This window comes from Amblyomma mixtum, chromosome 3 (genome assembly GCF_055824585.1).
Source record: "Amblyomma mixtum isolate Tamu chromosome 3, ASM5582458v1, whole genome shotgun sequence".
Taxonomy (NCBI): Eukaryota; Metazoa; Arthropoda; class Arachnida; order Ixodida; family Ixodidae; genus Amblyomma; species Amblyomma mixtum.
Window position 1 is genome coordinate 103898901 of NC_143014.1, and position 27890 is coordinate 103926790.

The following is a 27890-nucleotide window of genomic DNA, read 5'->3' on the forward strand; positions in this document are numbered from 1 at the left end:
TGCCCACAAAACACCTCTCGCCACCACCCTTCTCCTTTGTCTCCTCTCGTTGCGAGAAAGGCAGGATGAGAATGGCGGTCGCAGGCCACGGGAGCGGGCCGTCCGCGGCGTGCCGCCAGCATCCTCAGGGGAGCAGCGTCGACAAGCGTGGCTGGACACAGGCGTTTCCCGGGGCGCGCGCGTGTGCCGCCGCCGTCGCTGAGCGCCGGTCGTTACGGTCGTTACGGTGCCCAATGCACAACGCCGGCGCCAACGTCGCGCTGGCTCCTTTCTACGGCGCAGAGCGCCCACCAAAGTTGGCAAACGTGCCTGCGGTGAAAAAGGAAAGCTGAAGAAATGGAGACAGGAAGAGGGGGGAGGCGTAAAATGTTCCTTACGGTTACTTTGCAGGAACGTGTACTGAGCCGCTGCGACCTCTTTACCTGCTCGTCTTTTCCTTTTTTATTTGATTTTCTTTCGCTCAGTACCACACTGTCAACGAAACTAGAAGCAAGACGTCGAGCGCCTACTCGACGTGCATGTCACAAGGAAAGAAAAGAAAAACTGGATGCCCGCATATATTAGACGAAATTGGGGATATGTTATAAGGGAGGGGACGTCATGGCTAATACTGAAACGATACCATGATTTAGAGCCGTGGCGAATTTCATCTTTTCACGCTATTCTTCAGCGGCCCTTCTTCCAGTGGCTGCCTTCGCCAGCTGCGGGCGAGAGGGCGAAAGGGGGCCGTACATAACACAGGGCCGAAGTGAGCCCTCGGCTCGAGCGCCGACCATCGTGTGGCGCCCGGGCAGTGAGCCTCGCAAATTGCAAAGGCCGTTCGACCAGCTCGGCCCCGAGGCTCTTTGATCATCGCTCGAAAGCGAAAGTTCCCTCCGACGTGGCTATCAGATGCACCCGACGACGGCTGCACGCACTCCAGAGAAGGGTGCGCGAACGAGATGTGCGCGAAGAAGGAAAAAAAAGGGGGAAAAGGACGGTGATCGCGCGAATGGCTCGCTGACTGAGTGAAGAAGGCGCGGATGAGAAACTTGGCTACCACCTCCCATTTTTGGGCTGGACATGAGAAAAGTGCACAGCGAGCAGAAATGTCTCAGTGGCATACGCGAGGCTTCGCCGCCGCGCCCCTCTTTCGGTGCGTGGTTGTTTCGTCCTGGACTACGTTTCACGACGTAAAATATGCGCCGCTATAGACACCTCGTGCTGCCTAATAAACGTTTCATCTGAATGCAGTTCAAAAGGCTCGCGCTCAATTCCGATGAACGAAGAAATTATTCTGCTGCACGGAGTACGCCGTACGCGAGCAGTGTGAGCAAACGAGGGTGGATGCTTTGGCCTAGACGCTTAACTGAAACGTTCGCTGTGCCTCTTCTGTCCTGTAGCTCTGCGGCGGCAGGTACAGAATCAGGGCGGCAGTCACCCGCAGCTTGCATTAGTATATCTTTTCATATTTCCTGTAGTAACGTCAGTGTTGACGGGCCGCCGTGGTGGCTCAGTGGTAACGGCGCTCGGCTGCTGATCCGAAAGGCACGGGTTCAATCCCGGCCGCGGAGGTCGAATTTCGATGGAGGCGAAATGCTAGAAGCCCGTGTATTGTGCGATGTCAGTGCAAGTTAAAGAACCCCACGTGGTCTAAATTATTCGGAGCTCTTCACTGCGGCGTCCCTTAGCCTGAGTCGCTTTGGGACGTTAAACCCCCATAAACCATAAACCAGTGTTGGTGATGCCGCCACTGTCTTGCTTAGTAGCACATAGTAAGAGAAAAACAAAAGAGGCAGGAATCACCTGACGGGGCCGATACGATCGAATAAAAATTCGAATGAACAATCGCACCGTTCCAAGACGGGACTCCGAAGCAAACAAAAAGAACGGTGCAGCGTATTGCCTCATAGACAGTATATCGTTCTCGCTGTTACGAGGCTATCAGGCTGTACGAGCGGAAATGTAAAGGCCATGCGAATCGTTTACCACGCGCTGATAACAACCTTCACGAGCAAGTTTACGATCCAGCGGTAGCTGAAGGTCCGGTTCTTTCTATTTGCTTTTTTTTTAACTCTTTCCCTTCACGCCCAGAATACGACCCGATCGAATGGAACTGAAGGCGGTGTTGAGCAACAAACGCCCACTCGTCTCGTGGAAAGATAGCCGACGTGCGCTATTCACGTTTGTAACATCCTTCTTGGGTTTTTCGTGCGGGTCACAGGTTCGCCGATATTCGGTCACATGACGAACCGAACGGCCCCTGACGACTCACTCAAGAGCGGGCTACCAGGTACTGTTACTCAAACGCCAATCACGTTGTTGCTTGCGCCCGAGCACAAAGACCTTTGGTCACCATTTGTGACCAACTGTGAGTACGGCTATAGAGCAGGCGACGAAACACCGGGCGCATCGTGTGCTGGTATCGGTGCTCTTTACTCGTGCAGTCAGATGGCAAAGTACGCTCGGCTGTTTAATAACCATTCGCCGTTGCAAGCTGAACAGAGGCACCCCACTCGTTCCATTGTCACGTCTGTCCTCAGTATTTAGCCTTACTTTTTTTTTTTTTTGCGCAGCAAGTGTACGCATTTCCGTGTCAGTCTGCGGTTTCAGTGAAACGACATGCTCTCAAGCTGCTGAGGTCACCAGCCGAATCATATGTGGTCGGGCAATCGGATAGTGCTGGCACCGTTACCAAGGTGTTGATGACAAAACTCTTCATGAAATGTGAGTGAGAACATACTACTTTACTATTTATAATGTTTAGGCGTACTATTTGCATTCCTCGTGTTGGTTACGCAAAGAACTAAAAAAAAAAGATCAGCTAGCTACAACCAAGAAATGTTCACTGTCAGAGACACGGGGATAAAAAAATTCAAAGTTACCCTTTAAGGTCTAGTTAAATTCGTCAAACGTTTCTATGAAATAAACCCATCTTTACGGAAGTTTTCTTTACGGTGGCGTCTTACCGTAAAACAAGAAATCATTATAGCAAGACGGAATTCCTGAAAACTGAAGGATTGTTTGTTCACTTGAACTAGGCCAAGAATACCGTGAACCGATTTTCTATGCTTTACTTCAAACGGATGTTATCTCCCAATGGAAACGTCTTGCTCAAAGAATAGCGCAGGAAAACCAAACTGTCCGTTCGCCTTCCTTCTGTTTCACGCTGTTACGGCCCTGTCCAATGCACACACGCAGCCGACTTGCAGCCAGCCGTATCTTCTGGCCCGCTAGTGGCAACGTTCTTGTCATTGTTTTCATATTGCTCGCGGTGGTCTCTGTTCCTCACTTTGCTTCCTAGCACTGGTTCCATCTCACTGCTCTTCACCTCTGTCTATGAATTATTATTTTTTTTTGCGTGAGTTCCAAACAGTGCCCTGCACTTGCCAGCAAAGCATCTTTATCAGTATATTCGCAGAACTGCGCAGGAACCGCAATAACATTCGTGAAAGCCATGCACGGGCGTTTACGACTTGCGGATAGAGTGAAAGAGAGGAGGTAAAGGGTGAACAACCGCGATATTTGAGCGCAGTTCTGTCGCTCGCGTCCTGCGTTCCTCGTGCTCCGTATCCTCCCATTTAGCGTTCAACTGCTCCCGCGGCGCCTCCAGGTGCGAGTATGCACGATGTCCTCCGAAAAGCGTGGAGGCGGAAACATGCGAGTTTCTTTTCCTGGAGTGGCCAGAGTCATTTTCGGCCGGCTATCTTGAAGAGCAATGCCAACGACTTGTTATCGCGAAAATGTGGTGCAGTGAGTCCCTCCTGTGAACTGGCACGGGCGAAGACAGAGATAAGGAAAGGAGGAGGAGTTCTGCCTCTAGCCGCACGTCTTGGGAAGACCGCTTTACGCTGCACATTCGTAATGATGCGGAACCTTGTTTCTCCAGCTTCCTCTGCACGAAGGAACGAAGGGAGAGGGCACAAAAAAACGTCCATGATGTTCGCGTGCGAGGAGGCGCAGAACTTCGTCCTAATAGTTACAGCTAGCCGCAGTGACCTGGCACTAAGAGTAACGAGTTTCTGCGCAGCGTACCGCTACACATCAGTTACTACTACCCGACTATTTCGGGCTAATAAAAAAAAACAGAGGTGGGAATTTATTACTAAATGACCGTAGAGGTTGATCCCTCAGTTCGCGCTAGTTGATGAACATTTCAGTCTGCGACCAACCGGCATTTAGCTGCATCATGGGACAGTTGCGCACGCAGTGTGTCATAATGGCAGGAATTAACGGATACGATGCGTCAAAGCAGCCACTAACTCTCCGGCTTTTTCCCGTTGCTGTGTGCTGGTTCGCCTGTGTTCGACATACAGTATGTGTCATACTTAGAGAGAACACGAGAAATTGTTAAACCGGCTCTTAAGGTGGATAAAAGTAGGTTGCACCGCGAAGCAAGAGCGAGCTTCACTTCCTCCTCTCGAGCTTTCTGCGCCTTTTTTCTTCGCGTCGCGGTGAAACCTGCTTTTCTCGAGTTAAGGGAAAGTTTAACCCTTTCTCGTGTTCCCTCTAAGTATGACACATACTGTACGCCTACACCTTGAGATCCCGTACGCTTTCTTGTACCATTACGTAATCGCTCGCAAACAGACTGTGCTTTCCGTTTGGCACATTTACCATGGACAAGTGTACGTGTGTAACTTACTTTTTGTTATGCTCTGCCTCAGGCATACCGAACTGGCTTTGAAGCAATGCTATGAGTACGCATCTCTGGCTGCTTTTACCTTTTGATTCTGTAACATTTACGTCTTTTCACGTCATTACATTTTGTTTCTCGACTTCATGAGTGCTTTTATTTTTCATTTAATCATTTCTTCTTCTTTTTAACGCTCGAGACGAAGCATGTAGCTAACTACCACGAGCTCTGTTTCGTGCATACATTTATTCACCTTCACCTGTCGTCTTTACTGCGACCAACGGCGCACCACTACGCACGCCATGCATGAAGGCCATCATGGCGAAGCATACATTAAATCTTGCGCTAAGATTCTAAACATACAATGAGAAAAATATATTGCGTAGCTTACGCAAACATTTATCTTGACCTACTATACAAGGTATAAAGCAAAAAGTGCTAGTCTACGGCGTTCCTTTCCATTCGATCTTTGCTCTGGGTTTGAGTACAAATAAATCCAGTCCAACGAAGAATAAGAATTTGCTAAATGACTGGCATACCATACCTTAATTGTGCATCATCGGGCTGCATTTTTTTCTATTCCTCTTCGTTCATGGGCACAGCGTCTCTGAATACTGTTTGCACTAAGGATGAGGCCTATATACGGCACTGTTGGTGTGTTTTCAGTAGTGTATTGCATTGCATACCGGCAATAACTTGATCAGATCTGCTTGTTCCTCTAAAACATTGAACGAAAAATGCATACTGGAAAACAAGACCCTTCAAGTTATGGCCTCAAAATGAGCCCGAACCGATAGCATAAAACAAATGCTGTTTTCGCGTAAGACGGAAAGGAAATAGAACAGCTTGGGCAAACAAGACCAAAATTAAAAGTATTGTTTTTAGCTCATGTCTCATTTTCGAATATTTTCTTCGATATTTTTAGTGCGAATGCGTTGCACTTTGAGTCACACCATTATGATTTGCATTGTTGGTGCATACGATGCCCTCAAGTGACGTAGGTAGGCGACGGATACTTAGGAGCACCGACGTTCTGTAGTAGAAGGAATAAAACAATGAGTGGCATATGGAACTGTAAAACCTCCACACGCAGGGGCTTCTGTGCTCACCGCATAGTCTGACGTATATGATTTTGCGCCAACCTTGCACAGAAATGCAAGGGCATTTTCTGAGCTGTCTCTGTACACGCCTGGTAACTAGCCCCTTCTTAGGTGCTTCGCTTTGTTGCAATTCTTTATTTTCTGAGTGGCATTCTGCAGCGTAGAGCATTTTATTGATCACTTGCTTAATACGGTTCACTACAAAAAGCTTTTTTGGCAAAAATGAACGCATCGAAATTGTTGCGTTCAGTACTATATATATATATATATATATATATATATATATATATATATATATATATATATATATATATATATATATATATATATATATATATATATATATATATATATATATATGACAGAAGCCAACAGCCACAGAAACCAAGGGGCACAGGGGATTTTTTTTTAGTTATTTATTTTGTGGTGTTGAGCAATTTAGAATATTACTGAATATGTTATCGTTTAAAGATAACTGATTAGAAAAGCAGAAGAAAAAACAACCACCTGCCGCCGGTGGGATCCGAACCCACGACCTCCGAATTACGCGTCCGGTGCTCTACCTCTGAGCTACGGCGACGGCTGTCAATTTTTCTGCTTTCGGGGGTATTTATGTTTACAAGTAACCTAATCTTGAGAGTGTTCATCAGCGCCACCAACGTTCATAAGCGGCGGACGTAGAACGTCCTGAGTTACCGCAGGTGTGACGTAGAACGTCATCGAACGGAGAGGGTGGAAGCTGCGTGAGAACTCTCTTATGCTTCCTAAGGCGTCAAGGCTGCCAGAATCGAGGCCCTCGCTAAGCAATTAAGCAAACAAGGGAAGGGGATGAGGGGCTCGTTATAAATATGACAGAAGCCAACAGCCACAGAAACCAAGGGGCACAGGGGATTTTTTTTTAAGTTATTTATTTTGTGGTGTTGATCAATTTAGAATATTACTGAATATGTTATCGTTTAAAGATAACTGATTAGAAAAGCAGAAGAAAAAACAACCACCTGCCGCCGGTGGGATCCGAACCCACGACCTCCGAATTTCGCGTCCGGACGCGTAATTCCCGGAGCTTCCCGGAGCTTCCCGTAAGCCCGGAGCTTCCACCCTCTCCGTTCGATGACGTTCTACGTCACACCTGCGGTAACTCAGGACGTTCTACGTCCGCCGCTTATGAACGTTGGTGGCGCTGATAAACACTCTCAAGATTAGGTTACTTGTAAACATAAATACCCCCGAAAGCAGAAGAATTGACAGCCGTCGCCGTAGCTCAGAGGTAGAGCACTGGACGCGTAATTCGGAGGTCGTGGGTTCGGATCCCACCGGCGGCAGGTGGTTGTTTTTTTCTTCTGCTTTTCTGATCAGTTATCTTTAAACGATAACATATTCAGTAATATTCTAAATTGATCAACACCACAAAATAAATAACTTAAAAAAAAAATCCCCTGTGCCCCTTGGTTTCTGTGGCTGTTGGCTTCTGTCATATTTATAACGAGCCCCTCATCCCCTTCCCTTGTTTGCTTAATTGCTTAGCGAGGGCCTCGATTCTGGCAGCCTTGACGCCTTAGGAAGCATAAGAGGGTTCTCACGCAGCTTCCACCCTCTCCGTTCGATGACGTTCTACGTCACACCTGCGGTAACTCAGGACGTTCTACGTCCGCCGCTTATGAACGTGGGTGGCGCTGATGAACACTCTCAAGGTTAGGTTACTTGTAAAACATAAATACCCCCGAAAGCAGAAGATCTGACAGCCGTCGCCGTAGCTCAGAGGTAGAGCACCGGACGCGTAATTCGGAGGTCGTGGGTTCGGATCCCACCGGCGGCAGTGGTTGTTTTTTCTTCTGCTTTTCTAATCAATTAGCTTTAAGCGATAACATGTTCAGTAATATATAAATTGATCAACACCACAAAATAAAAAATAAAATTAAAAAACATCCCCTGTGCCCCTTGGTTTCTGTGGCTGTTGGCTTCTGTCATATTTATAACGAGCCCCTCATCCCCTTCCCTTGTTTGCTTAATTGCTTAGCGAGGGCCTCGATTCTGGCAGCCTTGACGCCTTAGGAAGCATAAGAGGGTTCTCACGCAGCTTCCACCCTCTCCGTTCGATGACGTTCTACGTCACACCTGCGGTAACTCAGGACGTTCTACGTCCGCCGCTTATGAACGTTGGTGGCGCTGATGAACACTCTCAAGATTAGGTTACTTGTAAACATAAATACCCCCGAAAGCAGAAGAATTGACAGCCGTCGCCGTAGCTCAGAGGTAGAGCACCGGACGCGTAATTCGGAGGTCGTGGGTTCGGATCCCACCGGCGGCAGGTGGTTGTTTTTTTCTTCTGCTTTTCTAATCAGTTATCTTTAAACGATAACATATTCAGTAATATTCTAAATTGATCAACACCACAAAATAAATAACTTTAAAAAAAAAATCCCCTGTGCCCCTTGGTTTCTGTGGCTGTTGGCTTCTGTCATATTTATAACGAGCCCCTCATCCCCTTCCCTTGTTTGCTATATATATATATATATATATATATATATATATATATATATATATATATATATATATATATATATATATATATATATACACACACACACACATATATAGCGAAGTATACGCTTCGTTAAAGGAAACATATTTATTCTACTCTACGTTTCGATCGGAAGACCGATCTTCTTCTTGACTCCTGAAGAAGATCGGTCTTCCGATCGAAACGTAGAGTAGAATAAATATGTTTCCTTTAACGAAGCGTATACTCCGCTATATACTCTTGTAAGCAGTCAAGTACTCCATGCTTTCGCAACCTATATATATATATATATATATATATATATATATATATATATATATATATATATATATATATATATATATATATGAAGGAAGCCAACAGCCACAGAAACCAAGGGGCACAGGGGATGTTTTTAATTTTATTTTTTATTTTGTGGTGTTGATCAATTTATATATTACTGAACATGTTATCGCTTAAAGCTAATTGATTAGAAAAGCAGAAGAAAAAACAACCACTGCCGCCGGTGGGATCCGAACCCACGACCTCCGAATTACGCGTCCGATGCTCTACCTTTGAGCTACGGCGACGGCTGTCAGATCTTCTGCTTTCGGGGGTATTTATGTTTTACAAGTAACCTAACCTTGAGAGTGTTCATCAGCGCCACCCACGTTCATAAGCGGCGGACGTAGAACGTCCTGAGTTACCGCAGGTGTGACGTAGAACGTCATCGAACGGAGAGGGTGGAAGGTGCGTGAGAACCCTCTTATGCTTCCTATGGTGTCAAGGCTGCCAGAATCGAGGCCCTCGCTAAGCAATTAAGCAAACAAGGGAAGGGGAATGAGGGGCTCGTTATAAATATGAAGGAAGCCAACAACCACAGAAACCAAGGGGCACAGGGGATGTTTTTTAATTTTATTTTTTATTTTGTGGTGTTGATCAATTTATATATTACTGAACATGTTATCGCTTAAAGCTAATTGATTAGAAAAGCAGAAGAAAAAACAACCACTGCCGCCGGTGGGATCCGAACCCACGACCTCCGAATTACGCGTCCGGTGCTCTACCTCTGAGCTACGGCGACGGCTGTCAGATCTTCTGCTTTCGGGGGTATTTATGTTTTACAAGTAACCTAACCTTGACAGTGTTCATCAGCGCCACCCACGTTCATAAGCGGCGGACGTAGAACGTCCTGAGTTACCGCAGGTGTGACGTAGAACGTCATCGTTCGTCATCGTAGAACAGCGTTGCGAACATAAGCGAATGTCTTTGCTTGACCGGTCGTCTGGGAGCGCTAAAACTGCTTCCCTATCACGTGGTTCTTTTTGTATTTCGCGCTCTTTCTTTTAAGGCGAATAAAAGAAGCCGTATCAGTGGTACTTGGTTGCAAACACGGCAACTGGTTATTTTTCTATTGTACCTACAATTCCTGCATTGACACTTTCTTCCTGAAGGCAATAATTAAAAATTTAGCTAATTAATCTCTGCTAATTAAATACGTTTGCATAATAAAAAATACTACAGACTAGGACGCGCGACTGGCAACAACCCTCAGTTGGTCTCACTGGGGCTAGGGCACTTCGTCTTTTTTAAAAGCTTGGTTACATTTAGCTGGGACACCCTGTATACATACATACATACATACATACATACATACATACATACATACATACATACATACATACATACATACATACATGCATGCATGCATGCATGCATGCATACATACATACATACATGCATGCATGCATGCATACATACATACATACATACATACATACATACATACATACATACATACATACATACATACATACATACATACATACATACATACATACATACATACATACATACATACATACATACATACATACATACATACATACATACATGCATACATACATACACGTACGTACGTACATACATACACGTACGTACGTACATACATACATACATGCATACATACATACATACATACATACATACATACATACATACATACATACATACATACATACATACATACATACATACATACATACATACATACATACATACATACATACATACATACATACATACATACATACATACATACATACATACATACATACATGCATGCATACATACATACATACATACATACATACATACATACATGCATACACACACACACACACACACACACACTGGGTGTGTCAGGGAGCACTTTCACAAATTTTCAAAAATAGGCGTTTTGGGCAAAAATGTGGCTTTTGCGGCATAGTATTACCAGTGTTGGCGGACACCAGAAAACCTGTGAATCAACTTAAGTAGTAAGCTGGTTAACTAATTATTAATAAGTAACTTTTAACTAGTAGAGCTAGGCGCCTAGTTGCAATAAGAGATTTGTATCCAGTCCTTAGTAATAGCCATATAAGTTTTTAGTATTTTGGAAACGCGGTTACCCTTGGCACTGTGGCTCGACAAAATTTGGCTTTTTCGACTAGTTACGTGTACTGGAGGGGTTGCTTTGCCTGCATGCTTTCGAAAGCGCAGGGATTTTCGCCCGATGCAGCCAATTTTTGTCGAGTCACAGCAGCGAAGGTAATCGAATTTTCGAAATTCTAAAAACTGATATAGCAATTACTAACGACCGGCTACAAATCGCTAATCGCAACCAGTTGCCTATCTGTGATACTTAAAAAGTTAGTTATCAGAAATTAGTTAACCATCTTACTACTTGAGACAATTCACCGGCTTTCCGGTGTGCGCCAACACTGGTAATATTATGCCGCAAAAGTCACATTTTTACCGCAAAAAAGCCTATTTTTGGAAACTTTTTAGTCTTCCCTGAAACAGGTAGTATATGTATATATAAAATGAACCATTTAGACGCAATATTATCCGCTACTTTCTTTGGCTCTAAGGCTGAACCGGAACTAAGCCGTTTTCTCTGGACCGGAACTAAAGTCGGGACGGGAAATACTTCGATTCGACATCCAGCTTTCCACCACCTACCCTCTCAAGCAACCCACTTGCGCACGGCTTACCCCGCAGATGGGCGCCTGTAAATGTCGTTTTTTCCTCATAGAGACTGCTAGCGCAACAAAGCCCTCTATACGAATGAAAAGAACAGGGGACTCTTCAATTCTAGGTCTTTGTCTAGGAGATTCTTATTGCTTCTTCCCTTTCCTCTTTCTTGATCAAAACTTCTTATCAAACGTGAAACCTATAGAATAGGGTGGTGGACGAGGCAAAAGAAGAAAGGAAAACTCAGACGTGACCGACGGCTTCACCCAAGGAGGGAAAAGTGGATTAGCGGGTTTCGCGTCTCGCCGTCGACAGAGTAAAGCTTCTTTAAGAGGCGCCGTTATTTCTAGTTTCGTTTACGTCACGCGGCAAACGTCGGCCACAGAGCGATCAATGAACATCTGCGCTTTTGTTTTATGTTATTGAAAAAGGTGGGGCAATCCCCACCGTAGGCGTCCTGGCTGCGCCGCAGACGCCACATTTCGACAGCCCGCGTCTACATGGAAGTGTCCTTGTTTCACCGATTCGATTGGGCCCGGTTCGCAGGCGGTGACGCTGACCCGCCGTCCGCTGTGGAAGCCGAGAGTGACAGAGCCGAGAAGGCCGGAGCCGAGGCGCCGACCCGTGCTCGTGGCCTGATGTGCACCGCGTATCGCGTTCTCCGCGTTCGCTTCGCCGTTTCGTCGCTCCACTGCTCCCGCTGACCGGCCACGGCGCGTGCGCTGCCTTCTGTCGCAGACTGAGACCGACCACATCTGTCGCAGCCGCCGCGGACTCCCTTGGTCCAAAGTGCCGGCTGTGTGCCGATCCCGGAATGAGATTGGATAAGAATTACGACCAGATGTTTGGCCAAATTCTAATAAACGAAATTGTAACCCTTTATTTAAGAATTTTAACTACTTACATAAAGTAAAGGGCTCCGGAAATTTCGACTCCAGGTGGTCGAAATTTCCGGAGCCCTTCACTACGGCGTCCCTGATAGCCTGAGTAGCTTTGGGACGTTAAACCTCATAAACCAAACCAAACCTAAAACTTTCACATATTCAGCATTTTTCAGCGTCTTCTACTCCCGTCAGTGGGATGCTGCTTGCTCGAAATTCACAAATCCAGGCAACGAAGCTATGCACGTTGGCCGTACGCTACGATGTGGTGACTGCTTCAGATGGCGCTTAACAAAAGTGGCCCATTACGAATGCAATTATCACATAATTTAATTTGTTTTGCGGAAAAATAATGACCAAATTGCAAAACATTTGCGGATAATATGAACTAGCAAGCCGCTGTCATTAATAGCGCATAAAACAATGCGCCAGTATTCAGCAGTATGCACACTGCAGAAACTTAAAGAGCTATCTGTGATCGCCTATTAAAATTTGCAGAGTAAAAGTAATGACAAAATGCACGTACTACGTATTACTAGCCCGGAGGACCAGAGTTATTCTTGCCTTCGAGATCTGGAACGCTAGGAATATATAACGAGCCACACGGTGTGGCTCATAAGTAAACACCCCTGGGATCTAACTTTTGACAAAGGGCGTACCGTGCGTTCTACTATTCGTCCAGTGGCTCAGAACGGCAACGTGCAGCAGCGCTGCTAAAAGGGTGACTGGCGCTTGTGCCCTCTTACGTCGGTCCTCTGTAAAGTTTCTTTAAACAGCGTAAAAGGCACGAACACAGACAGAAGGGACACACACCGTGTCTTTTGCGCTGTTTAAAGAAGCATGTACCACCAACTAGCCCGAACGTCTACCCTTGTAAACCTCTGTAAAGTGTGCGTGCTACTCGAGGGACTCGTGACGTTGTGCACCTCTGTTCCTTCAAGAAGACATAGCATATCAAGCTGTTTTCTTAACCCTCCAGCGCCTTTGCGGTGGCTCAGTGGTTATGATTGTCGACTGTTGACTTAAATGACCCGGGTTCGATCCCAGCCTTCATGGTGCGAATTTCAGAATTTCAGCCTTTATGGTGCGCACTGCTCCACCGCTCTACACAAAGGCGACAGAAACAGTCTAGTGTCTGCCTGCGCGCTGCCTGCACGTGGTATCAGAGCTAAAGGCGAAGATCTGATTGGGCAGGTGACGCACGCCACGTGACCCGTAGGGACAGATAGGTATACCTAGAGACTGGTATTCAAACTTCTCAAATCGCTCTCATTGGTTGGTCGCTGGCCGCGTGCAGTAGCTTCGCTTCCAACGCTGACCCTGTCTCGCGCTTACCATTCGCACTTTAGACACTTTGCCCAGGCAGCGCACGCACCCACGTACTGACCTTGTAGCTTGTCTGGGCGCTCTTGACCATTGGCCGGCAGTTAACCGCAGTTTCAATGCCGCCTTTTGCATTGTTTTTTTTTTGTTTCGGAGAGCTTATACCCCTGCCACACGGCAAATTTAATGTCATTCCCATCGAATGTCATTCGTTCGACCTAATGTCATTAGTTTTTGCACGCTGCTACACGGCCAAAACTAATGTCATTTTCAATTGATGGCAGTTGCGATGGACAAACACTGGCGCAGAGAAAATATCTCAATATATGTTTCATTATGTTGCGAAAGTTGAGCAAAAAACAGGTTTAATATCCTTCCTGCGCTTTCTATGCCTTTTTATGCACATTTGCATTTGCACTGAGTTGTCAATCGTGACTAGCCATCACGAGTTCCATCCAAGCCAAAACAAGGCCACTACTCGGACATGCAAATGGCGGGCCACACGATGGACAGCGCACCTGCAGAGGACGTTAACTTGCGACGGCGGCAGCAGACGGTTATTGCTGCTCTTCTGTGCTTGCGAGCACAGCGGCGCGCCAGGCTAGCGCAGTGCCGAAGCAAGCTAGCGCAGCTAAGGTCGGCCATACGCTCCCAAGAGGCTGCTACAAGCGACTTCGAGCAGCAACTCGGAGCCAACGCCGCCGCGATTTGTGCTGCGATTGCCGCAAGCTCGCCAGCTGTGCAGAGAGAGCGATGGGCCTTCCAGCGCAAGGAAAGATGGTTCGAGGAGACGTTACCGAGCCTGGGCGACTTTCATTTTCGCCAGTCGCTGCGCGTCACGCCTACCACATTCCGCTATGTTGTCGACGCGCTGCGGTGTGTGCTCGAGCGTACAACTACGAACATGCGGGAGGCCATTCCGGTGGAAAAACGTGTGGCGATTGGACTTTACCGGCTACGGTCGAGCGCCGAGGACCAGACAATCGCTCACCTGTTCGGTGTGGGGCGTTCCACTGTGAACATCATTGGCAAGCAGATTTTTGCTGCAGTCATTGAAGTATTAGAGGCACGGTGGATCCGCATGGTCAGTGGTGAAGAGATGGCAGATCACATCCGCGAGTTTTACGCCCTAAGCGGCTTCCCGCAGGCAATCGGTGCCTTGGATGGATGCCACATCCCAATCTCGCCGCCACAAGAACACGCTGCTGACTATTACAACTATAAAGGATGGTAAGTGTCTTCCGGCTGTTGTTAATTTCAAACTTCATCTAAACGGGAAACGTCCAGCCCGCCGCTGTGGCTCAGTGATTATGGCGCTCGGCTGGTGACCCGAAAGACGGGTTCGATCCCGGCCGCGGTGGTCGAGTATCTATGGAGGCGAAATTCTAGACACCTATGTACTGTGCGATGTCAGTGCACGTTAAAGAACCCCAGATGGTTGAAATTTCTTGAGCCCTTCACTATGGCGTCCCTCATAGCCAGAGTCGCTTTGGGACAAGCCCTCATATACCACGAACAGTTTCCCTGAGCCCTGTTGACATCCTGTTTTTTCAATTTGCAATTTACAAAGTTTTGGAGTGCTCAAACGGACATGCAGAGATCACCTTGTTTCATTGAAGTGTAAATGACTTTGGTAGTTACTGCTGTCGAAGCGTTGAAATGCATAGTGTTTGACTTTTTTTTCTTTGTCATGCAGGCACAGCATCATACTCCTGGCCATCGTAGACCATCGATACCTCTTCAGGCATATAAACATCGGGAGCCCGGGAAGATGTCACGACGCCTTTGTGTATGGCCGGTCAAAACTGTGCCGATACATCGAGAGCGGCAGCTTCCAGTCTCCGGTGGCGGTGATTGAGGGAACGAAAGTGCCGCCGGTGGTTCTTTGTGACCAAGCGTTCCCATTGTCGGCTAACTTGTTGAAGCCATATGCAAACGCCTCGGGGCCCCATCAAGCAGCATTCAATTACAACTTGTCAAAAACAAGGAGGATTGTGGAGAACGCATTCGGCCGACTGAAAGCCCGCTTCAGATATACAATGAAGCGCATGGAATGCAAACTGCCAGCAGCGAAGCGGGCAATCAGAGCCGCATGTGTTCTCCCCAACATTTGCGAGGCTCTGAATGACCCCGTGGAGCAGCAGTGGGTGCAAGAGGCACATCAGTTTGATGCGCTGTACGCACAGCCTGTGCATAGCACTGATGCAGCCAGTGGCCACGGACATGAAATAAGGGCAGCCATTGCCACCTATTTCACGAAGAGGAGCCAGCATGCTCAGTGAGGGTCGCACAAGCAGCAGAAAAGAAATGTGTGCGGTGTGGTGTGTGTGCAAGAATACTGTGTACACTCATTAAGGATTGGTTGGTTGGTTTATTGGGGTTTAACGTCCCAATGCAAAGATCTCCGGAAATTTCGACCACCTGGGGTTCTTTAACGTGCACTGACATCGCACAGTACACGGGCCTCTAGAACTTCGCCTCCATCGAAATTTGGACGTCGCGGACGGGATTGAACCCGCGTCTTTCGGGTCAGCAGCCGAGGGCCGTAATCTTGGTCGATGGTACTCCTCCCAGCGGACCCGTTACTCGACCCCACCTTATCGCCCCGACGCTGCAGACTCAAGCTCTTTCTCGTGACTCTTGGGCACATCAATACCCACCACCGACGTCCCGCCGCCCCGCTTCAACCGCTCACCATCTCCGCAGCGCCGCCAGTCCCGTTCGTCGCAACGACTGCGTGCTTCCTCTCCCAGCCCCTACGGACGATCACAGGTGGAAAACTAGTTTCTGCAGTGTCCAGAGGTGATGGTGCAGATACGACCCGGCTCCAAAATCCTCTTTTAGTTCTTCGTGCGCCATGCAATTTACTGACCATACAAGCCGATGGCGTTGCCGTCTCTGCTCTGGTTGACACGGGCGCCCACATTTCTGTGATGAGTTCCGACCTACGATGCCGCCTCCGCAAAGTACTGACGCCTGCTCCTACAGCCGTTGTTCGAGTTGCCGATGGCACAACGTCCCCAGTCCTCGGCCTGTGTGCTGCTCGTGCGACGATTTCTGACCGCCAAACCACCGTGCTCTTTTCCGTTCTGAATCAGTGCCCTCATGACATCATATTCGGCCTTGATTTCCTTAGTGAGCACGCAGCCCTTATTGACTGTGCTACAAGTGTTGTTGAGTTGGACCTACCGCACCTCTCAGAACCACCTGCCCCAGTTGTGCACCGTCTCTGTACTGCCGAGTTCACCCGCTTACCATCTGAAGCCGCTACTTACGTATTGTTTAAACCTGTTCTACCTCTACCTAACGGCCAGTATATCATCACCCCTGTCCTTTATTTGCCCGTCACAAAGAATGTTGCCCTTGCCCATACGGTTGTCGCAGTCTCGGCAAACAGCGCGTGGTTACCTGTTCTCAACTTCAGTACGCACGTCAAGACGCTTCCTCAAGGTATGTGCCTCGCCACACTGTCCCCTACCGATGAATACGTGATCTCTGCAGTCACAAACTGTGTATCGTCCTCTCTCCGGACGATCATGTCACAGCTCTTTCGAGACCTGACCACTTTGCCAATATGATCGCTTCAGATCTCTCTGCCGACCAAGCCGAGGCGCTTACCCATCTTCTGGCATCTTTTCAGGACATATTTGATTTCAATGACCGCCCTTTAGCTCGTACGGCTATTGTGAATCATCGTATCAACACTGGTGACGCCGCTCCTCTGCACCGCCAGCCTTATAGGGTGTCCAGTTCCGAACGCCAAGTGATACAACAGGAAGTCGAAAAGCTGCTCGCTAAGGACATAATCGAACCGTCGTCCAGTCCTTGGGCCTCTCCAGTCGTCCTTGTTAAAAAGAAAGACGGCAGTTGGCGTTTCTGCGTCGACTACTGCCACCTGAACCGCATCACAAGAAGAGACGTGTACCCACTCCCTAGGATTGATGACGCTCTCGACTGTCTCCACGGATCTCAATACTTTTCTTCCATTGACCTTCGTTCCGGTTATTGGCAAATCGCCGTTGACGAGCAAGACCGAGAAAAGACAGCTTTCGTCACACCTGACGGTTTATACCAGTTCAAAGTGATGCCGTTCGGACTTTGTAATGCACCAGCTACTTTCGAACGGATGATGGACTCACTCCTTCGCAGATTTAAGTGGACTACGTGTCTGTGCTACCTTGACGATGTTGTTGTCTTCTCGCCCACATCTGCCTCGCACCTTGAACGTCTCAGGAGTATCCTGACTGTCTTTCGTACGGCTGGGCTCCAGCTCAACTCGTCCAAATGCCAATTCGGCCGCCGGCAACTCACCATTCTGGGACATCTCGTCGACGCCTCCGGTGTACGTCCTGATCCAGCTAAAATTGCAGCGGTGCAACAGTTCCCTCGTCTAAATTCTCAGAAAGACGTGCGCAGTTTTCTTGGGCTGTGCTGCTACTTTCGCTGTTTTACTCAAGATTTTGCCCTTATCGCTCGTCCACTCACTGACCTCCTGAAGACGGACACAGACTTTACCTGGGGCTCTGATCAACAAAATGCGTTTTCCACGCTTGTCCGCCTGCTGACATCATCCCCGATTCTGGCACATTTTGATCCCGCGGCCCCTACTGAACTCCGCACGGACGCCTGTGGCTACGGGATCGGAGCTGTGCTGGCTCAACGCTCCCGGGGCCCACACCGCGTGGTTGCGTATGCTAGCCGCCTGCTTTCACCTGCCGAGCGAAATTACTCCATTACGGAACGTGAGTGCCTCGCTCTGGTTTGGGTTGTAGCTAAATTCCGGCCATACTTGCTCGGGCGTGTTTTTTCTGTTGTCACGGACCACCACGCCCTCTGCTGGCTGTCCTCGCTGAAAGACCCTTCTGGGCGTCTTGGCCGCTGGGCGCTACGCCTTCAGGAATATTCGTACACTGTCGTGTACAAGTCTGGACGTCTCCATCAAGACGCTGATTGCCTGTCTCGGTACCCCGTCGAGCCACCTGCTCTCAGTGACACTGACAATATCCCTTCCCTGTTTGGCATTTCTGATCTACACAACATCGCCGAGGAGCAGCGCAAAGACCCATATTTGCAAACCATCATCGAGGGCCTCAGCTCTGGAAGCTTGAAGCGCTCCCTGCAGCTCTTCGTTACTAAAAATGACATTCTCTATCGCCGCAACTTCCGTCCTGACGGGCCCTCACTCCTTCTAGTCACTCCCCAGCAGCTGCGGTCTTCTATAATTGCAGAACTCCATGACCTGCCTGCAGCTGGCCACCTTGGTGTGGCACGAACTTACGACCGGATACGGCGCCGTTTCTTTTGGCCTGGATTATACCATACAGTCCGGCATTAGGTCACCAATTGCGACCTTTGTCAGCGCAGAAAGAAGCCTTCGGCACCACCTCCTGGTCTTCTGCATCCTATCGACGTGCCTGTGGAGCCGTTCCACCGTGTAGGGCTCGACCTCCTCGGACCATTCCCGACCTTGGATTCCGGAAATAGGTGGATCGCAGTAGCCACAGACTATGCCACTCGGTATGCGATCACCCGTGCATTGCCTACGAGCTGCGCGACCGATGTCGCTGACTTTCTTTTGCACAGTCTTATTCTACAACATGGTGCCCCTCGTCAATTACTCACAGACCGCGGATGCTATTTCCTGTCCAGAGTTGTCGACGACATCCTGCGTTCGTGTTCTACCAAGCATAAGATTGCCACAGCATACCACCCACAGACAAACGGGCTAACCGGGCGTTTGAACCGAACATTAACAGACATGTTGTCTATGTACGTCTCCCCCGACCACAAAGACTGGGATCTCGCCTTGCCCTATGTGACGTTCGCTTACAACACCTCCAGGCATGACACAACTGGTTACTCTCCGTTCTATCTCTTATACGGCAGACACGCCGTCCTGCCATTGGACACACTCGTGCCATCCGCTGACCGTCCCGTCACCGCTTACGCCCGGGACGCCATTGCTCAAGCTGAAGACGCTCGCCAAATCGCCCGAACTCGGCTCCAAGCGTCCCAACAAGCGCAGAAGTCATTGTACGATAATCGCCATCGCCATGTCACCTACGAACCGGGGTCGCTCGTTCTTGTGTGGTCCCCTTCCCGTCGCGTCGGTCTCTCTGAAAAACTTTTGTCTCCCTACCATGGTCCTTATCGTGTTGTGCGTCAGGTCACCGATGTCACGTATGAAGTTGCTCCTCATACACCTGCACCCTCTTCATGTACACCACCCGCCGACATTGTTCACGTTATGCGCCTCAAGCCCTACCACGCCGCTCCTCTATCATCGGCCTAACGCCGGGACGGCGCTCATGCCACCGGGGGTCATGCTACGACGAAGAGGAAGTGGAAGTCGAAGTGGCCTCCCGCGTGGAAGGGTCGCATGAAGAATAAGAGGTTGATGGTGCTTCCTGCTGGCGTTGGTGCTTCCTGCTGCTCGCCGCTAGGAACTATTCACCTACCGCTTGTAAATAAATGTAAATAGTATTTCCCCGTAACAATATGTAAATAGATTTATTGCCCAGTGTACCTCTCCCCCTGTCCTTTCTACTATCCCCTCACCTCTTTCGTTTCACTTCTACGCACTGCCTGCTATCCTTTATTTCCGCTGCCCCAATTCACGTGCTTCCAGACACGTTGGCAGATGGCGGGGCTAGCAACAATCTTTTCCCTTCCATATGCAATGTTCAATAAAACCACTACTAGTACTACTTGTGACCGTATATATGAAACCATCATGCAACATGAAAATAAACAAGGTGCTGCAAAGTTTATTTTTTGCATAATTCGGCAAGCACCGAAATGAGGCGTTCTTCTCTTTCTGCAGCCTTGTCCTCTCTTGCGTTCGCTGCCTCCTGAACCTTGATCTCACGCTCTCTGAGCTCGAATCCTTTTTCCTTAGATTTCTCGTACGCTATGCGTAACTTTTTTTGTTCTTCCATCAGTTGGCCAAGAAAAATATCTTGAGGCCTTCTTGGCCGTGGATTTCGAGGCTGCTGGCGACGTGGAGAGGGACTGCCTTGGGGACTCGGTGCGGGTGGCCCGGGCGAACTCGCCGTATCAGTTTCAGACACAAGGCTCCCAGAGCCAGACAGCTGCAGCTGTGATGGGCTGCTTGACTCCAGCTCGTCATCCACGGCTTCTTGGCGGCCGTGCACCATACTATGGAAAAGCTTGAACAATAACACAAGCATCAAACATCAGTATGCGCAGTATAAAGTAGTATGTGCAAGCCGAGACGCACGATGCTAAGTGTAAATGCCACACTTATATTGTATACGTCATGTAAAAGACAGCATAACTGTAACAGTATGAGGACAATCTTGCTTGCCAGGCATACATCTAGTAACCTGTGTAACATATTGTGGTGAACTATGTATAATGAAGCAACACAATTACAATGAAAGCAGACTGTATTGATGTTTATTGAGCATGAAGTGCAATTGCTTCCTCTGCATTAAGTGATTTTAACTGAATGTGTGGCATCCTCAAATAAAAAGACAAGCAAAGAAAGACATAGCTTCATAAGTATGCTCATCCAGGGAACAGATATATAGTCTGCACTAGCTTTCTCTGCAAACAAAACTAAAATGTTGCCATCTGCAGCACCAGTACCATTTCAATTGCATGAACACATGGTAACAATATGCAATATCCCTTGTAAATGTAACGGTATTTTTCTTACTTCTTCAGCAGTGGCCTCCTGACAGCCTGTTTCTTCTGCCAGTGCGATGTCGTTAGCAGGCAGCGTTCCCAGGAACTTGTGCAAGTCCCAATAATACTTCCAGGCTATTCCGCCCTGCCCTGTAGCCTTTTTGCTCAGCTCCCTGGAAGAAAAGAAAGTTTTACTTGAGTACTTAAAAGGTTACTATGCTCCGCATGCCGATTTTTTTTTTTTTTTTACGAGGAAGCTGCTAGCAAACTAGCGTAGGATGAAATCGAAACGTGGCTGCCGCGGCCGGGATCAAACCCGCGTCCTCAGGCTCTGCAGTCCAGCGCCCAAATCACTTGACCACCGCGGCGGGGCGGACTGGCGCAATAAAAGCGGCGCTGTCGGTTACGACGACAAAAAATGCTGGTTCAGTGCACGTCCACAACGATCATAAGTTCGAGGCTTGCGCGCGGCAGTACCTGCCAAAATACCTCAAAAAAGAGAGAATGCTTACCTGTATTTGTTTCCCAGATTTTCTATTTTTGTTTTGATGGCCTTCAGCGGCTTGTCGATGCCCTCAGCACAGAGGGCTTCTTGGATGGCCGCATAAACTTTGGCATTGCGCTTTGTGCGGCGCAAGTCGCACAGGTGGTCTTGCCACACTCTTATGAGTGCAAACGTTTCGGACTCCGTCCACTGTGCTCTATTTCTGACTTCGGCCATCGCAAACAAAACAAAACAGAACTTCGCGGACAGCAGCTGGGCACCGTTTTGAACTGTCGCGGCAGCACACATGCGCAGATGGCCACAGCGACTAGCACAACAACAAACATGTTCGCCCATGGTCGCCCGACAACTTGGCTGGTTGTTCACGAGAGTAGTAGTTTTATTTTTGCAAAGCTATTCAGACTATTCACACAAATAAAGAAATAACTACAAAGTTACGCGAGAAAAATATTATTAAGAAGCTTCAGAAACTTTTGTAACTAATTTTGAGTCGATATGCTCACCGAGTCTCTGGTTCGAGATAATACATTTGCTCGGACGTCGCAGGCGAATGTGTTCAGGGAACTCATTCGATACCGAATGTCGTTTCCATCGAATGACATTAGATTTTCTCGTGTGGCAGCAAACTAATGTCGTTTTAAACGAATGTCATTCGATGGGAATGACATTAAATTTGCCGTGTGGCAGGGGTATTGCACTTTCTTTGCCGGGATCACAGTAGCTGAGAGATGCTCCTCCATCCCCGCGCTAGCGAGAAGAGCGCGTTTTTCTAGGTGTGCGCGAACATTACTTTTTCGAGAGCGAATCGAATACGAATCGAGCAGTGAAACAAAGAATAGAATACAAATCGGATATTTGTGTGATTGTTCGCCACTTGTGCGACTATTCGTGTAAAACCAATATTTATGCGGAGGCCGTTGATTCGCTAGAGTCCATAAAGTCTATTTTTTTCTGTGCACAACCTCTGCGGTTCTGTGTGACACGGAGTCTTTGTACTCGGCTTCACTAGCGGTGCCTTTTCCGGGATATACTTGGCAAGCTGTCGGGACAAGAAATTTATTTCCTGAAAAAAAAATAAGGGTCACGTTAAAGTTTACGTTCGAAACAAAAACAAAGCGCTGATTATAGCTCGGGGAGAAGTACAAAGGCAAAAATAATTTGTGTGTGTTAGAAGCGGGGTTAAGGAAACTGGGAAGGGCATCTCATTAGCAGCGAAAACGTTACAGTTCTCCCTGCCTGGGTTCGGGTTATGAGTCTGATGCTTCTGTAACACGATGCCAGCGCAAGAATATTATAGTCTCGTGTAGATAGTAACTTTTGTGCACCTGCGACAAAAACAAATAACAGAGCAAGAAAGGGTACAGTGGTGACCCCACAGCATGTCTTAACCATCATTCTTATGCGTCCGAGCCTAATAACGGCGTAATAGCTAGTTAGAGTACAAAAAAGTGTGAGAAGAATATCTGTAAGGAAAATTCTTTCTCTCTTCATGTACAGACCGTTTTATTCTCGCATTTAAAGGATGCTTCTGTTATCGCTCTTTATTTGTTATCGGCACAATAATGTGCGACTACAACTACGTGTTACTTCTTCCGGTTCACTTCACACCATCGCCGACTCAATGATCATGGTCATCTTCTGGGCTGCTGTCCTCGTTGGGGCAGATGTTGTCGTCGCCGCAGATACCTGACGATGAAAAACAGAAGACGCACACAAAGGCAAAGAGGCATTTTGGAATTTCACGCGAAATACAAGCCCACTTCTTAGTTGTCTTATTTCGCCTAGGTGAGCATGCTGCTATATATTGATGAGATAAGAAAGATTAACATCTTGAAAAGTATTATCGTCAATAATATCCACATAGTTGATCAGCAAAAAATGTTTTTGGTTGCTCGCATTTCACAAACTATACATTACTGCCGTTAATCCTGAATGCCACGCCTCAACAGTAAAAAGAACAAAAACAAAGACGACAGATTATTTTTGCTTAATAGATGTTAAAATAAGCGTCCGTTTCTAACAGGATATCTCACGCTCATCTAAAGTACGTGCTCTTGTGTTTCACTGCGAACGAGATAGCTTGATGACACTCTCATATCCCCCATCATAAACTTTGAAGAAATAGTCCGAATTTTAGTTATTAAAAATCTTGTAGCAACTTGTTGAGCTTCCGCGTACATCTTGAATTAACATTATCACGCAGTTATCCAGCGACAAGTCGGCTGCGGTAAAAGTATTCAGCACCAGGTAAACAAAGTCCCTGAAACGCAGCTTACTGGATAACAGCCCAATGTCAAAAGTCTGCTGCGTCATAAACACGCTAACGCTCCTCCTCAGTTCGAATCGGGCGGGTTCGGCATACTGCCAGCGGCAGTTGTACGTGCGTCCCATTGATATATAGTCGGTCTTCAGAGTCAGTGTCGAATAAAACAGATCTCTGAAACTCTTCGTAAAAGCAAGGTACTACATGGCCAAACAAGTGAGCACGCGTATTATATCAACTGGGGGAGCACGTCGCGTGCTGCAGCAAGTGCCCAAAGGAGCGATACGGTGCATATACTCTTGTGGCCCGGAGCGTGAACTGTGTCATCAGTTCGTTTCAAACGCTCAGGATGTTTTAACTTGGATCCCAAAACACGGCTCCTTTTGTTGCGCTTCGAACTTTTGGCTGCGTATTAAGACGTGTCCGAAGCACAGAAAAATTAGAATCCCTCTTTACTGAAATGTGTGCTTGTGTGTTGGTTGCTCTGCTGCGAGTGCCAGTGAGTGCTTAACAGTGCTTTACCGCTGTTTGAAACGCACGTGAATCCGCTTGCGTTTTTTCACCGCCACCATAAAATGCGTCCGCTCTCGTCCTCACCCTTTTCGAAGGTTCCTGGGGAGGAGGAACAAACAACACGCGTTTGACCCTACTCCTCCTAAGACAGCATCATAAGTTTTAAAAGTAGCTGAGAAAGAGCTTTTTGCGGCACCACGCCACCTTCCACGGCTGCTGCGCCTGTCATTGCGTCGTCCAATACAATGGGCGAAAATTCCGCAGCAGGGTCTCAGGAGGATGTACGAGGTACAATGCACGCTGCGCTCCAGGTTTCAGCCAGAGCGTATCGTGACATGAGACCAGCACTCACCGACGCGGCAGGGGCAGTGGTTGACGTTGGCGCCACCCTTGACCTGCTCGAGGCTGCAACGCTCCCCGGGACCCGCAGCCGCGTGGCACTGGCCGGGCGAGCCAGAGCCGTCGCCGTGGAAAACCTTGAGACAGCACTTGGACACGCACTCCTCGTTGTTGTGGCAGCTGTCGCCGTCGTGCAAACCCTGCGCGCACGCCCGCCGCGTCATGCGGCTACTACAAGAGCGGACGGAACAGTGGACGTCCGGAGATGTCAGTGGGTGAGAACAGACACTGTTCAGGCGTCTGCTGTCGGACCCAGCAGTATGAAAACCACCCCAAATTTTTAGCCCATAAAAAGCAGTTGATTTGATGCCCCGATGAATTTAAACAGCAAAGCTTCAGCTCTGAATTTGACCGTCGTTAATGTTCTATGCCGTTGGTGGTGGTTTTATTTTATGCAATCAGAAATTTTTCTTCACGAAGGCAGTGTTTTTCATCTTGGATTATCAGGCAAGCCGCCTGTCCGGTCGGTCTGTGATTGCCATTCTGTTAACGTATGTAGTCTTTCTGCAGGCGATATAGCTAGACAATTAATAAAAAGAGAATTGACCGTACGTGCGAAAAAGGCATTGACTTATATTCAGGCAACGTGAGGTGCCCTCAGTGCTTGCGCATATGACCTAGACTAACTGTTTGTTTTGAGTAGGAGACCACATCAACTCTACGAAAGCTCTGTGCCCTGTGGCTTTCTGGTCAACGTATTCTGTCGACCCAAGCGAAAAATTCCAAACTCCGCAACTGCGGCCCCTTCAGTACAGTACATGTTCAGTTAAACTTTTCTGCAATAATAGATCCGTATTCAACAGATTCTGCACATAAACAAAAGCAGTGCTAACTAAAGTAATCGCATAGAAAACAATGCGTTTCCTTCTCGAAATGGACACTCCTATAACAACGGGTGCACAACGGCATGAACCGTTATGATAGGTGATCTGTTCCAAGCTACTGTGTTTGACGCGGTACACAAGAGCAAGCGCTTAAAGCGACAGGGGTTTAAACATCGAACCTTTGATTTATCACAAAAATAGCCAGAAGTTCCATCCTCTGGCCTTCGGTCATCACGAAAAAGCACTTGACATCGCGCATGGCAATTTTGACCAAGCGACAGGCGTACATTATCAAAGGTTACATAGGTTGCTATAGCCGTTAAATAAGAAGCTAAATCGAAACCGCAGGCGAGAGGAAAGAGCAACGCATTAAGCCCGTAATAACGTGACCGTAAATGCCCGCACCGAAGCGTACTATTCATAGTGATGCAAATAATCATATGTGCAAGTGCTTGCCTCTTTTTGACCGAAACTTCTCGGTGCGGAATAACACACTCTCGCTTCCATGATGGCGCATTCGTTGAACATGTCGTATGATGCGCACTCATGAAATGTTGTGGGAGGCATTCTCGGTATAAGCATCATCTGATTCCACGGCTCAAGAAAGTGCTGGTACTTTTTAATGTCGCCAAAATGACTCCGCTTTCTAAGTTTTCTATCCGTTGAATCTCCAGTGTCTCTGTGATTGCTCGGTTTCGCCAGCACATAGAGCCACAGGTACAGTCTTTGTCAAAATTATACAGCCCGAGGGGTTTGCTTCCAAGTGGTGTAATGGGGCTCTTAAGCAAATTTGAGAGTCCTAAACTTGGGACGGTTGAGGACTTAAGATCATCTCGCCTTCGGAAGCACAGTCGAAACAGCGGAGCTTTAACTATACAGGAAAAAGAGAATGCAACAATCGCTCGTGTGGGCAGGGTCAATCTGTGACTGCCTGCTGATACAAGGTCACGTGACAGGCATTTTAGAAACGTGCTCAGACTGGCACTATGCGTGGAGGTGCGCGTTACTGGAAAACTGGAAATCTCCCAAATGTCAATGCAATGGCGCTTTCGATGCTCACAGAGCGTCGAGGTCCCGTGGCAACCTGCTGCACGTGGTCGTCGTCGTCATCGTCGGCCCGAGACAGGCCGGCCAGTGCCACCAGGCACAGAGACACGAAGACGAGCGGCCTCATCGTGGAAGGCAGAAGCGCGTCGAAGTGAATAGTGGGATGTCAGCCGGCTAGTAGAGAGAAACACTCTGATCGGCGCGCGGCGTTCGATTGCTCTTATTTATGTGCGCGGCTCGGCACCGACTCAATCGTAGCCCGCAATCGCACCGGCACCCCTCTGTGGTGTCCACCGGCGCTTCCTGTCTGTCAATCCACAGCGAGTGTACCGTTATCGCACCGGTGATTTGCCGCCTCGTCGAGTGTCTTTTCGATCATGAGAGACGTAATCTCATTCCGCTCGAAATGTTTGTTCATCTCCCTTTTTTCAGCCTCCACTCGTTGCACCTTTCGCGAGAGCTGCGCGTGAGATCACAGAAACAGAAATAGGAGAGTGCGGGGCGTGATGCCGCCGAGAGTGGATCCGCTGGAGGAATCGGTGCCGTTGGCTCCCGGGAGACACACACACGCAAGAAAAAACGCCCCCGCCACTAAGGCAATCAACATCACAGCAGCAAAGTGTGCTAAGCTATCGCGTTCCATCGAACAAACATCAAGCCGCCGCCGCCGAAGAGCACGTCGTTCCGGGAACGGCGCATATGCGAAAACACGCGAGGAGGAATAAGTGCCCGTCGTCCGATATGTTTGACATCGGAAGCGACAGGGCGTTCTGGAGTTCCCTCGACAACGTAGATAAGAGAACAAGGTCGAGGGCTCGCTGTCGGCGGTGAGTGTAGGCTCGTGGCAAAAATCCTTCCCCAGCAGTCAAGAGTTTGGAGGGCTCTATCCGCGCGCTCAACAGAGAGTCGCCTCGTGGAGAGGTTGCAGGTTATTTATGTCATAACCGAAAGACAAACTAAGGGTACATATTCATGCAACCCGGCTTCGTCCTCCTGTTCACGGTCAGCAGACTTTGACCCTGCAGAGTCTGCTAACACTCGCAAAGCCTTGTTCGAAAAGGGTTGAGCTGCAAAAGCGCGTCCCTTCGTCACGGCTCCATTCGTACCTATTATTAGTGAGTGACTGTTTCCCTTCCTGCATCTTAATACACTGCGTGCTTTACTCTGTGTTTTTACACCCAAGCTATTAGCGGCTAACTTGTGGTGTGAGTGCCGGCGTCTAACGTTGGTGTAACACATCAAGCGACCAGCGAGA

At 48.1% G+C, this 27890-nt stretch overlaps 3 protein-coding genes across 3 annotated transcripts in view; 1 reads left to right on the forward strand and 2 right to left on the reverse strand.

Moving 5' to 3' along the window:
* Gdap1 (ganglioside induced differentiation associated protein 1) overlaps positions 1 to 11934 on the forward strand; it is a 59693-nt gene extending 47759 nt beyond the window's left edge. The window contains exon 7 of the mRNA XM_089580497.1: positions 11777 to 11934. Coding sequence (XP_089436623.1) covers positions 11777 to 11934 — 158 coding nt within the window. The remainder of the gene's footprint in view (positions 1 to 11776) is intronic.
* An 8267-nt stretch (positions 11935 to 20201) lies between these two features.
* On the reverse strand, positions 20202 to 22191 carry LOC149351229 (uncharacterized). The gene is made up of 3 exons (XM_089575600.1): positions 21597 to 22191; positions 21116 to 21257; positions 20202 to 20603 (listed from the first exon to the last, which is right to left on the reverse strand). The coding sequence occupies exons 1-3, from the start codon at positions 21923 to 21925 to the stop codon at positions 20202 to 20204; spliced, it is 873 nt and encodes a 290-aa protein (XP_089431726.1). The 5' UTR covers positions 21926 to 22191.
* Positions 22192 to 23075: 884 nt separating this feature from the next.
* LOC149351230 (U-scoloptoxin(18)-Er1a-like) lies at positions 23076 to 27116 on the reverse strand. Its single transcript, XM_089580498.1, has 3 exons — positions 26649 to 27116; positions 24718 to 24904; positions 23076 to 23275 (listed from the first exon to the last, which is right to left on the reverse strand). Exons 1-3 carry the CDS (start codon positions 26760 to 26762, stop codon positions 23208 to 23210), a joined length of 369 nt encoding a protein of 122 aa, XP_089436624.1. The 5' UTR covers positions 26763 to 27116; the 3' UTR covers positions 23076 to 23207.
* Positions 27117 to 27890: the final 774 nt, after the last annotated feature.

Coding starts and splice junctions, on each gene's coding strand:
- LOC149351229 (XM_089575600.1), bottom strand. CDS start 21,925: ATGGGCGAACATGTTTGTTGTTGTGCTAGTCGCTGTGGCCATCTGCGC. Junction 21,258..21,596: donor AATCTGGGAAACAAATACAG/GTAAGCATTCTC, acceptor CTTTTCTTCCAG/GGAGCTGAGCAAAAAGGCTA. Junction 20,604..21,115: donor AGGAGGCCACTGCTGAAGAA/GTAAGAAAAATA, acceptor TTATTGTTCAAG/CTTTTCCATAGTATGGTGCA.
- LOC149351230 (XM_089580498.1), bottom strand. CDS start 26,762: ATGAGGCCGCTCGTCTTCGTGTCTCTGTGCCTGGTGGCACTGGCCGGC. Junction 24,905..26,648: donor CCACGGGACCTCGACGCTCT/GTGAGCATCGAA, acceptor GCGTGCGCGCAG/GGTTTGCACGACGGCGACAG. Junction 23,276..24,717: donor CCACTGCCCCTGCCGCGTCG/GTGAGTGCTGGT, acceptor TTTCATCGTCAG/GTATCTGCGGCGACGACAAC.